Source organism: Rhamphochromis longiceps, linkage group LG23, assembly GCF_057381845.1.
Source record: "Rhamphochromis longiceps isolate RC_006_pf linkage group LG23, R_longiceps_female_GT1.1, whole genome shotgun sequence".
Taxonomy (NCBI): Eukaryota; Metazoa; Chordata; class Actinopteri; order Cichliformes; family Cichlidae; genus Rhamphochromis; species Rhamphochromis longiceps.
The window spans coordinates 8678131-8689114 of record NC_140578.1 but is presented as its reverse complement, the minus strand read 5'-3'; the positions used below and the strand labels follow the sequence as shown (position 1 = coordinate 8689114).

Below are 10984 nucleotides of genomic sequence, written 5' to 3'. Positions count from 1 at the left end.
AACTTGTCACACTCATACAGGCTCTTTTTTTTTCCTCCATGGTTTTAATAGGTTTAATAGAGTACACTCATATATTGTGTCAAAATTATTTCTGGGTATGTAAATCTGTCTCTGTGTGCTCTCACTTTACTATAACATTTATATTTTCTAAAAGAAAAAAGCAAACAACAACAACAAAACAATTTGCTTGCACTGTTCTTTGCTCTTGTCAGCTGTAATCAATTACAGTATTTATTCATTTTGTACTGTACTTTTGTTTTAGTCTCATACACTATGTCCAGCTGCTGATGGGGACACATTATGTATTCTGCACAGAGACAGCGTTACGTACCTGGAGTCACCCGCTGCTGCTGAGGAGGGGACATGGTGTGTTTCTCTGGGAAGGGGAGGAGATTGAAAGCCTGAGTCACCGACTGTTCTGTCCCCTCTTCAGCTCCGAAGAGTGAATTTATTTTTTCCAGACTCTCATCTTCGTGTGCTAGATTCACTCAGGATCATTTCCTGTGTGCTGCAGACACACAGAACAAAGACAGTTCATATGAGTGATGCTGAATAAGATAAACCATTATTGTGGAGAACACACTGTCACAGCAGCAGACCACAATATTTCATCACAACAAAGGTTTAAAATAAGCAACGATCAAACCATTTACCATGTACAAGTTTTACCTCACTCATATTTAGGATTTCTGTTAAAAGATTTTCTTTGTCATATTGATGGATAAAAGATTTCAACACAAAAAATATTATGTATTACAGGAATTGAAATGTAATAATAAATATAGGCTTCAGGTTTATAAAAAGCAGATTCAGCAACAATATTCATCCTATTAGCTGTAATATTGTGTAACTGCTCTGCCCATTAAAGACCAAGGACCTCTGGGTGTGTCCTGTGCTTTCTGGCACCCAGGGAATCTTTTCAGTCCTGTAGGTTGAGGTGTGGGAACTGTGTGGTTTGCTCCGTGGCATCATGCATTTTAGGCTCAATGCGCCACAGCAAAATGTTTTTTAATGTTTATGAATCACACATGTCTACCTTATTTGAATTCAAGAATGAAAATATATGTGGGAGTGAGCTTGAGCCCGCTTTAATCACGTAAGAAATATATCAGACTCCACCAGGAGTACTTTTGGGAGCAACTGAATTATTTCAATTCCAGCTGATCTGACCAATATATATACAAATTCACTGTGATATATATGCTTTCAGGTTGGTATTTATAAAACACTAATCAGAGTTCCCAAGTTCTTGTTTGAGGTCAAACGCTGAAGTCTGATTTTAATAATAATAATCTACTGAACCAAAAGACTTATGCGCAACGTAACGTTTGAGGTGAGGACTCGTGCGTAATGCGACCAGCATGACCAAAAAAACGGGGGGGAAAGAAAAGGGCGGGCGGATTTTCACAGTTTGCTGCAATAATTTAAAGATCAACACAGTCTCTGCTTACTCAACCTCAACAAGTAACTGACTTAGCGCAACTTACATTTCCCATAAATGTCAAGGATCTTTTCCATCCTTCTGCAGAACACGCGAGAGACGAAACAGCAACCACTCAACAGAGTCTCATTTTTCAGGATGGCAAACTGTCAGAGTGTAATAATAAGATTGAAGTTTGCGGGGTCTTTCTTCCTATACAGCGCAGAGCTCAGTGTAAATGGCAATTGTGGTAGTTATTAATTGGTCCAGCCACTCTTGCTTAAACTTACGACCCTGTGCTGTCTTTCCTCCAGCAGTTTAGCCCAGAAACAATCCGTGGCACCACTCAGACTCATTAGACTATCAGTACCATGGCACCATCACATACCCCGACTACTGGACCTTCCGCAGTTTCTTATTAGTGACAGTGCGTCACTAGAGGAATCGTTTACGCACGAGCCAATACAGGCACAAGGCGACGGTTGAGATTTTCTGATCTCCTTTTGCGCCATGGAGAACTCCAGTCTGCCGGGTGGAAGTGCGCAAAGTGCTGGTTCGGTGGACTTTATTACTTTAAAGCAAGTGGATTCTCCGGAGGAGGGTGTCATGAAGGGATTAGGAGCGGTCGGTCGTGCCGTGTTTCTCCAAGGCAGCGGTTACAGGACTGTAGCCGAGTTTATGGCCGTTCTCCCGACGGAAACCTCTCACCTGATGCCTGCCTTCTGGGACTCCCCGCTCAGTCACGGCATCAATGTGTTCGTCGGACTGGTACTTTGCTTCACTATGTTGGGGCTGGGCTGCACGGTGGAGGTCAGCCAGCTCGGAGAACATATCCGCCGACCCATCGGGGTGCTCCTGGCTCTGGTGTGTCAGTTTGTTATCATGCCACTAGTGGCTTTTCTTTTGGCGCTAGCCTTTTCTTTGGATGATGTGGCGGCGATGGCCGTGCTCCTCTGTGGCTGCTGTCCTGGAGGAAACTTGTCAAATATTATGTCTCTGCTTGTGCACGGAGAGATGAATCTAAGGTAGATCCCCTTACTCACCTAAGCATGACTTGAAGTGGGTTTTGGTGTTAACAGTGTTTTGTGCGCAAATTCTGACATTAACGCACTGAAATAACAACACTTAAGAATAACTTTTAAGTTCTGCATGCTTTTTTTAAGCCATTGCTACATTTTCCTCAAACGATCCAACACCGTACGTGCTGCACGTCCACCATACTCCTTCTTTTCTCTACTCCTCCCAGCATCATCATGACCATATCCTCCACTCTGCTGGCGCTCGTTTTGATGCCGCTCTGCCTCTGGATCTACAGTCGAGCCTGGATCAACACCCCTGTGGTTAACCTCCTGCCCTTTGGGGCCATCATACTGACACTTTGCAGCACCCTCATCCCCATTGGGTTTGGAGTTATGCTTAGGTACCGCTACACGCGAGTGGCGGATATTGTTTTAAAGGTAATCTGACAACAATTAACTTTTATACATCCGTTCGATCATTTCGTTCCAGCCGAAGTGCTTTTGGTTAGGGGCCTTAGCCCAAAAGCGCATTGCGTATTTCTTGGTCTCAGTTATTACTAGTGGGGTGGCTGACCGCTGGAAGAGTGACATCAGAGGCACTATATCAGGAAGAGCTCCTCCCTGTGCTTTCTGATAAAAGCGACACATGAGGGCCTCATCAGTTAGAGTACACAGTTATGTTGGGCACCACAAGCACAACGAAATTATATGCTGTCCCCTTAGTGCAAAGAAAGCAGTCTATCTTAAACTTTTATTATATGTACACAATTTTTAAAAAGGAGTTTACAAGCAACATAAAAATGTGATGTTATTAGTTATTATTGGTTGCGCAGATTGGATATTGCCTTTATGGTTCAAATGAAGAAAAAAACCGAAATTTTTTGGTTTTAAAAATCATGTCTTGTAGAAAGTTGCCGCCATATTTTAAAAAAAAATTCTCACGCTGAATTCTTGTGTTTGCAGGCTTCTCTGTGGGCTTTGTTGTTCACCCTGGTGTTACTCTTCATCCTTACTGGAGCAATGCTGGGGCCAGAGCTGCTCTCCACCATCCCGCCTTCTGTCTACGTGGTGGCTGTGCTGATGCCTCTGTGCGGTTACGCTGCAGGTTACGGGCTGGCAGTGCTTTTTGACTTGCCCCCCAACAGTCGCAGGGCTGTGTCTCTGGAGACGGGCTGCCAGAATGTGCAGCTGTGTACGGCTATCCTGAAGCTGGCCTTCCCTCCTCAGCTGATGGGGGGGATGTACATGTTTCCCCTGCTCTACGCCCTGTTCCAAGCAACCGAGGCTGGGATTTTCATCCTGGCCTACAGGATGTACAGGAGGGAGGTCCTGCATAAACCAGATCCCATGGTGGACGGTGAGGACACGGACATAAATTATCAAAGGTTTGAAGACGAGGACTTTGAACCGTCATATGGTGCGGTGACAGTGAGCGACCCAAACACTATCATGCTGGATCCTTGTCCTCCTGATCCAACTCCAGTTTAATCTGCATAAAAATAATAAAATAAAAAAAACAAAAATCGCTGCTCCTCTATGGAGGACCAAAACTGCCAAATTGAAAAAAGAAAAAAAACCGAAAAAACATATATATATGACTCAGTAACACAATTAATAGACATTAAATTATTACTTAAACACAGAAATGAATAAAGCTATAATATAAACACTTGTTTTTATTGTTTTCAACATGTCACTTGGTATTATAGTTATCCCACTTTATTACTTTCATTCATTTTGACTTTTATTTTACATTTATTTAATGATTCTTTTTATTATTTATCTATTATTTGACTGTATTTTTAGCCAAGTGGGAACTCCTAGGACTGAAAAATGAAGCAAATGCAAAGGTAATAAAACCTTCATCTAATACTGGTCCTTTAAAGACCACGTGAGGTTGGCTCCAAGCAGACATTATAAAAGATGGATCTAGCTACCGTGACATCACTTGTTGGTTTCTGAAGTCCAATTTTGAAGCCTGGGGATGTGGTTTCTGCAATCGCCAGCTTAGTTGCAAAAATCCACATATGAAGAGATAACGGTCTGACTGTGAAAATGGATGCTCATTGGCTAACGCTCACTGACTTGTAGCTACATACCACAGATATCCTTCCATTCTGCTTTGCTTATAAAACAGACCTTGGTTTTTATTTTTAGCATGACCCGAAATGAGTGATTGAGACCATAAACTCAGCAGGAAAATCAGAAAATAATTTTCCCACAGAACTCTATAGAATTAAATGACTTTTCAAAACCACAGCTATTGCCATCTGGTGGTCTTCAAGTAGGATACAGATATTTTGGCACTTCTGCATTGGCTTTATTGTTAGACCCGAAGGTTACGTCCATCTTTGATACATGTGTATGATTTAAATTGGTTGATTGAAATTCGGGTGTTTTATTCGTTTCTTGCTTAAGATTAGCAGGGATGTGCACCTTTAGCTCCTCGCAGACTCTGTGCCGTGTTATTGTTTATGAGCTTTTGATTGGCCAACATTTTTTGAAGGTTGGGGTTATATCACCACCTGTTGCTTTAGCATGCTCTTGACTGCGCTCGAGATTGGTTTTGCATTTTCATGTGTAAGGAGACATTTTTTAAAGACAAACTCGGAAAAATCTTGTTTTAAAAAGTACCTGCGTAGCTAGCCTTCACACATAAGCTTTCCCTTTTCTAAATGGGTCACCCTCCCTCAACCCTCCCATTTATCCAGGCTTTGGAATAGCACCGGGAATCCAATAGCGTGTGACCTCGCCTTGGAAAAATGTGGGGGTAGGGCTGCGTTCTCCTAGTCTCAAAATGGTGATCATGCACATGTAAGGTGAATGTGTTAACCACTACACTATGTTGTTATATAAATCTGGAAACTTCAACCGCTGATAAAGCATATAATCTAATTACTGAGTCATTTATTGACTAATTTCTTTATTTTTTAATTTTGGCAGTTATGACCTTCCATACATACTATGACGCAGGGAAGCAGATTAAGGCGTTCAGATGGATTTATCATTTCATCGCTGTTATTCATAAAAGAAATGCCTGTAAAATGTTAACATGATTGCTAAAAAGGTGCTTTATGTCCTGAGCTTAACTCGTTCATCCTAACCACTGATGTCTCATTTCGTGATATAAAAAAAGCAAAAGAAACATGACTTCAAAGTTGCATTAGTGAAGCAGGACAGTGTTTCGTTCCAATGCTTTAAGTGTGTGTGTGTGTGTGTGTGTGTGTGTGTGTGTGTGTGTGTGTGTGTGTGTGTGTGTGTGTGTGTGTGTGTGTGTGTGTAAGAGAGACTAAAAGCCATTTTAAAAACATATCAGACTGATTCATGTGCAGTTTTCCCAACAAGCCTGTGCCAAAACTTTAGCTTACCTGTGCTCTACAGTCTGATCTTAATTGTACTGTAAAAATTGTGCCAATTAAAGACGTATAAACACAAAACAGGCACACCTCTGTCACGTGTCTACTTTCCCCTCCTTTCTTGTAATGAGACGTCCTACACCTGATCTTAATTAGGTCTAATGGAGAGCTCCACTCTATTTAACTAGTTACAGCAAAACCTCGGCCGGTTGAACAAACATGGCAACATATGGTGACGAGCCAGTGGACGCCTACTTCTATTCTTCTTACAATCCTTACATGGGCAGATACCCCCGGCCTAAAGACGCGGGGTGGAAATACAAAAGTTACTTCTCCCACTATGGAGACTCTTCTGACGCCTTCAACAACCACCAGCGCGCACAGCTGAAGTCCATCTTGTCCCAAATCAACCCCAAACTCACCCCGAGGCTCAGGAAGGCGAACACCAAGGATGTGGCAGTGCAGGTCAACCCGAAGAAGGACGCTTCGGTGCAGTGCTCCATTGGCCCGCGCACCCTTCTGGCCATGAAGCGGGACTTCCAGCGCAAAAGGAAGCAGGAGCCAGCGACGCCCGGCAGCCCCAAAGCGACGGGCGGTGTGCGTTACCCCCGCACCCTCGCCGTCTACTCCCCGATAGCATACAGGAGCGTCACCTCCTTCCTGGTCGATGAAAATAACAACAATAAGGAAACCTCCAGTGAGACGGTGCAGACCGGTGAGCCCCCGGGTGAGCCGCCCGAGCCCTCCGAGGACACCGAGGGGAAGGACGAAGACAGCCAGGCTGGTGGGGATGAAAAGACCGCAAAGCGAGCAGAGCAGAGCAAAAAGCTCAAGTCCAAACAGCTGGCCAGGAGTGAGGATGCGCAGCCAACTGCGGAGGACTCGAAGGGCAAAGCGCGTGTGCGGTTCCAGGTGAGTTAATCACGCACCGGGAGGTTCATACTTGGCAGTTTTTCGAAGAAGAACGTTTGCGCCACAACTGCTTGGAAATTGCCTTGTATATTAAATGGCTCATTCAAGGACATGGGTTGGCGCATTTCTTTTTCTTTCAGAACTGAACGTCCAGTTTGGAAGCTGTAGTATTGTCCCAAATAAGTGCGAAAATGGCACTAAAATACTCACTGTCCTTATAAACTAGTCTTTAATTTGTTCCACTTCCTGGATACTGTTTAGGTATTGCCCAAGCCTTAACGACCTTAAAGTTGTTCCCAAGTTGAGCAGCTCTTTAGCCTTGGTTTAACCAGACTTGAGGGCAGCATCTATCAGAGACCCGTCTTCAAACAAAACTATTGGCAAATTTCTGTTTAGAACATCATCCAGAAAATATGCTTCTAATTTTGTCAGTGTGCTACCTATAAAGTTTAATCTGTTTCAGTTAATTTGCTAATTAACAATCAACTCAAAGTATATTTGTTTAGCCCCCCTTTGCAAGTGTCATGATCATGGCTACTCGGATTGTTCTCCTCTCAAACAACATATGTGGATGGTTTATTTTTGGATGGATTCCTTCTAATGATTTCATTGAACTAATTTTGGTTTTTGTCCTTCAGTTTCTGGAACAGAAATATGGATATTATCACTGCAGAGACTGCAATCTGCGATGGGAGAGTGCCTATGTGTGGTGTGTTCAGGGCACCAACAAGGTGAGCAGCTCTGTTTAAGGTCCTCCAAAGATGAAATGTGCTTTATCAAGAGTCCACCATAGGAAGTCCTCAGTGCAACAATGACTGACTTCCAGAGACCTGCTGCCTAGAAAGTATCTGAGTCCTCTGCTTATCTTCCAGGTTTACTTCAAACAGTTTTGTAGAAAATGCCAAAAGCAATACAACCCATACCGTGTCGAGGACATCACGTGTCATGTAAGTCCTAATCTGTCTGTGTGGATTTTGAATGGCTTGTTAGTCTCCACTTAACACTTCCTCTCTCCTCAGACTTGCAACAAAGCACGCTGTTCCTGTGCAGTAACACAACGACACGTCGATCCCAAACGACCCCACAGACAGGATTTGTGCGGCAGATGCAAAGGCAAGCGGCTCTCTTGCGACAGCACATTCAGCTTCAAGTACATCATCTAAGGAGCGTCTCGACTGAACTGTCCTCAGTATGCTGGCACAACTTGTACGTGGGGGGCATCTTGAACCTACTGCTGGTGCAACGATGGCATCTTGGATGCAAAATGTATTTTTGATGTTTCTGTACTTTATTTCACACCAGTTCTCTTTGTGTTGATGAAACTGAAGCACCGCATGTGCTTTACGATGTAATAAACGGCTAGCTTGCATTCGGTCTGTAAGCATGCTCACTTAAACTGTCACTGATCTCAACTCAAATGCAGCACCTTGGAGAATCCTGTTGTCTAAAATCAGGCTGACATAAACCTGAACATGTGCAATAAACTAAGACTGACATCAAATTATTGGAAACTAGGTTGCCGTGGCACCAAAGACACTGAAACTGGTGGGTCGAAGACTAAACACTTGGCTTAAAAAAAAAAATAAAATCTGCTGTTCTGAATATCAGTGTATCCTACCCATTCCTTCGTAATTGTTTGCAGATCTGTTAGCCAAACGGTCACTGGTAGCTATGAATACTCACTCTGGCTATTGCTATGACTTTTGAGTGATGAGACCATACAGAGCCAAAGAGCACGGATTGGATTTAAATGGTTCATATGTACAGGGATTTTTACTAAAACCCTTCACCACTTTGCCCAGTGTCTTAAGTGCTTTCTAATACACACTTGCACCACAGGGAATCTGGGTTTCAGTGTCTGGCCCAAAGATACTGGGACAGGAGAACCATCTACCTCCGGAGCCACAGACGCCCCTGTGGATTTGGGAATGTAGCTTTTTTTTTTTCTTTTTTTTTTTAAACCACCACACTGGTAAGCAGATGGGGGTGTGTCCATGCAGCACATCTTGTTTGCAGAATTTCAATTCAATATTATTTATATAGCACCAAATCACAACAGTTGCCTCAAGGTACTTTATATTGTATCTATTATTGTAGGATCAACTGTACAAATAAAAACCCAACAGTGGGAAGGAAAAAACTCCCGGCTATCTGGTATTTTAAGATAATTAGTATATTTTTTTTTAAACTTCCAGTGAGTCTGGCAGAGTCCAAGAAAAAACACATGGAGATGGTGCTTTCAATTTTAATAACTGAAGATCAAGATCATTCTGTAAGGTTTTTATTGATCCAGAAAAGGCTGGTATGAGTGAACAAGGAAAAAATGTATAATGCAGCTCTACATTAAAATATCTTCCAGGTAAATAATCATTAAATAAGAACAGCATTCATATGTACCAGACAAGCAGGAGGAGAAAAAGAGAAGCTCTGAGGAATGAGTACAGTGACTGTTACAATGTGCCATGACAAGCTGTCCAAGAAGCATTCAGATAACGGTTCATGTCCTGCAGTCACAGCAGCAAGTAGGGGCATTGTGAGAGTACAGACACCCGCTTCCCCTCAGAAAATAAATAAACAGGATCAAAACGCAGCAGTGGATGAGCGCCGCTTTGCAACATGATCGACCTACATGGACAGATTCAAACCTCATCTCCTCCCTCGTAAGGCTTTAAGCAGAGCCTACGCTGCTAACAAAAAGATCACAGTGGAGACAAGGAATGCATATGTATGTGGGGCTTGGCTGGGTTGGTGGGATCCAGCAGAGGAGATGGAGGCTTGTTTTGATCTCCCATTCCATCGCCGCCAAAGGCGGACGGGTGGCTTGTCCCAAACGAGCATCGCTTCCCTCTTTTGAAACCACAACCACCAACCAAGGCAGCCTTTGGGAAATTTGTATGATTGGATGACTAAAGGTGGAGCGGACCATTAATGACTCAAACCTGTTTCTGGCTTTCTCATCACATTAGCTTTATACAGACATCCTAATCGGATGAACAGTGCATTACACAAAAGTACAAGGGGAAAAAAAAAATACTGGTTTTACACTATACATTTTCTAAAATATATACAGAGTAAAATAAGTTATGTTTCCATAATGAGCTGTAGCCAGTCCGCACTTGTGTGCAATTATATGCATTTTTGTGTGTGAGCGTATACCAGAATATCCAATATATAATCACACAGTCAAGAGTCTCTAAAGGCATCTACTTATTTGGTTAAAGAGTGAGTTTTGCGTGAAGACCTGTTGAAGGGGACTCTCCTCTCAGAGCAGATCAATAAACAGATATATTTCTCTTTGTACACTCCCTGAAGGTAAACGTCTCCCACAGGGTTAACATGTTAAATATCCTAACATTTACAACCTAGGATGTTAGCTCTAATAAAAAATACATTTCTCAAAAAAATATTCTTGCAGTGCTTTTTCTCTTTCAGCATGCGTTTGAAAACTATTCGGTTTCTCAAAGACTTTCTGAGTTTGCTTATGAATCTTGATGGTGCGTCCTCACACATACGACACCTCCTCTGGACTGCCTCCCAGGCTTCGACGCCGACTCCCAGTCCAGACCCCGAGGAGCGCATCCGTTCGGTACGACGGGGCCCCTCGGATCAGATCCAGCGAAAAGAGAAAAACAAATAACAACAACAACAACAACAAAAAAAGTTATCATCCCACAGCGCCCTCTCTTATTCTTTCCCAGGCACGCCACCACATGACTTATTGCAACTGAATTTTGCGAGTTGGCTTAGTCTGGGAAAAGATATTAGCTTTAAGCATTCATACATGTAATAATATATATTAAGAGTCACAGTTATTCCCACGCATCCTTTAGCCCTTTATAGGTGGAGTCTCTCTTGTCCTCCGCCCCTCACCGTCTACACTCCAGCTGAGGGGAGGTGTAGAGGAGAGGGGTGTTTTTGTCCAGTCTAGTCCAGCCTGCAGTGCCTCAGGCTTACAGTCCGGTGCTGACTATGTCGGTGTGGGTCTGGCAGGTCTGCGCCTGACTCAGAGCCTCACGGATCTGCAGGTTGAGCTCCATGAGGCGGCTGCTAGCCTGAGACAGGTCTCTGCTGGGGCCTACGACCGCCAAGCAGCCTGTCTGACCCAGCGTCTGGTGACGGAAGTAAATGTGTAGAAGAGTCTGGACCGCGTCGTCCGTCTCGTTGCCGAAGATGTCGTTGGGCCACAGAGATCTGGAGATGAAGAAGAGATGTGAAGAAAAGGGGATTGTACCGAACACATTCTTAGCTGCTGGATAAACAGTTTTCCTGAGGTGCTT

General features: G+C 43.4%; 3 protein-coding genes across 14 annotated transcripts in view; 2 read left to right on the top strand and 1 right to left on the bottom strand.

The window, feature by feature from the left end:
* Window positions 1-1910: 1910 nt before the first annotated feature.
* On the top strand, window positions 1911-5841 carry slc10a4 (solute carrier family 10 member 4). The gene is made up of 3 exons (XM_085397928.1): window positions 1911-2445; window positions 2667-2877; window positions 3403-5841. Exons 1-3 carry the CDS (start codon window positions 1931-1933, stop codon window positions 3925-3927), a joined length of 1251 nt encoding a protein of 416 aa, XP_085254054.1. The 5' UTR covers window positions 1911-1930; the 3' UTR covers window positions 3928-5841.
* Window positions 5842-6005: 164 nt separating this feature from the next.
* zar1 (zygote arrest 1) lies at window positions 6006-8294 on the top strand. Its single transcript, XM_085397929.1, has 4 exons — window positions 6006-6707; window positions 7346-7438; window positions 7580-7654; window positions 7727-8294. The coding sequence occupies exons 1-4, from the start codon at window positions 6015-6017 to the stop codon at window positions 7868-7870; spliced, it is 1005 nt and encodes a 334-aa protein (XP_085254055.1). The 5' UTR covers window positions 6006-6014; the 3' UTR covers window positions 7871-8294.
* Window positions 8295-8944: 650 nt separating this feature from the next.
* fryl (furry homolog, like) overlaps window positions 8945-10984 on the bottom strand; it is an 83399-nt gene continuing 81359 nt past the window's right edge. For all 12 annotated transcript variants that reach the window (XM_085398036.1, XM_085398037.1, XM_085398038.1 and 9 more), the window contains one exon: window positions 8945-10898. In XM_085398036.1, the coding sequence (XP_085254162.1) occupies window positions 10658-10898 (241 nt within the window). In that variant the 3' untranslated portion in view covers window positions 8945-10657. The remainder of the gene's footprint in view (window positions 10899-10984) is intronic.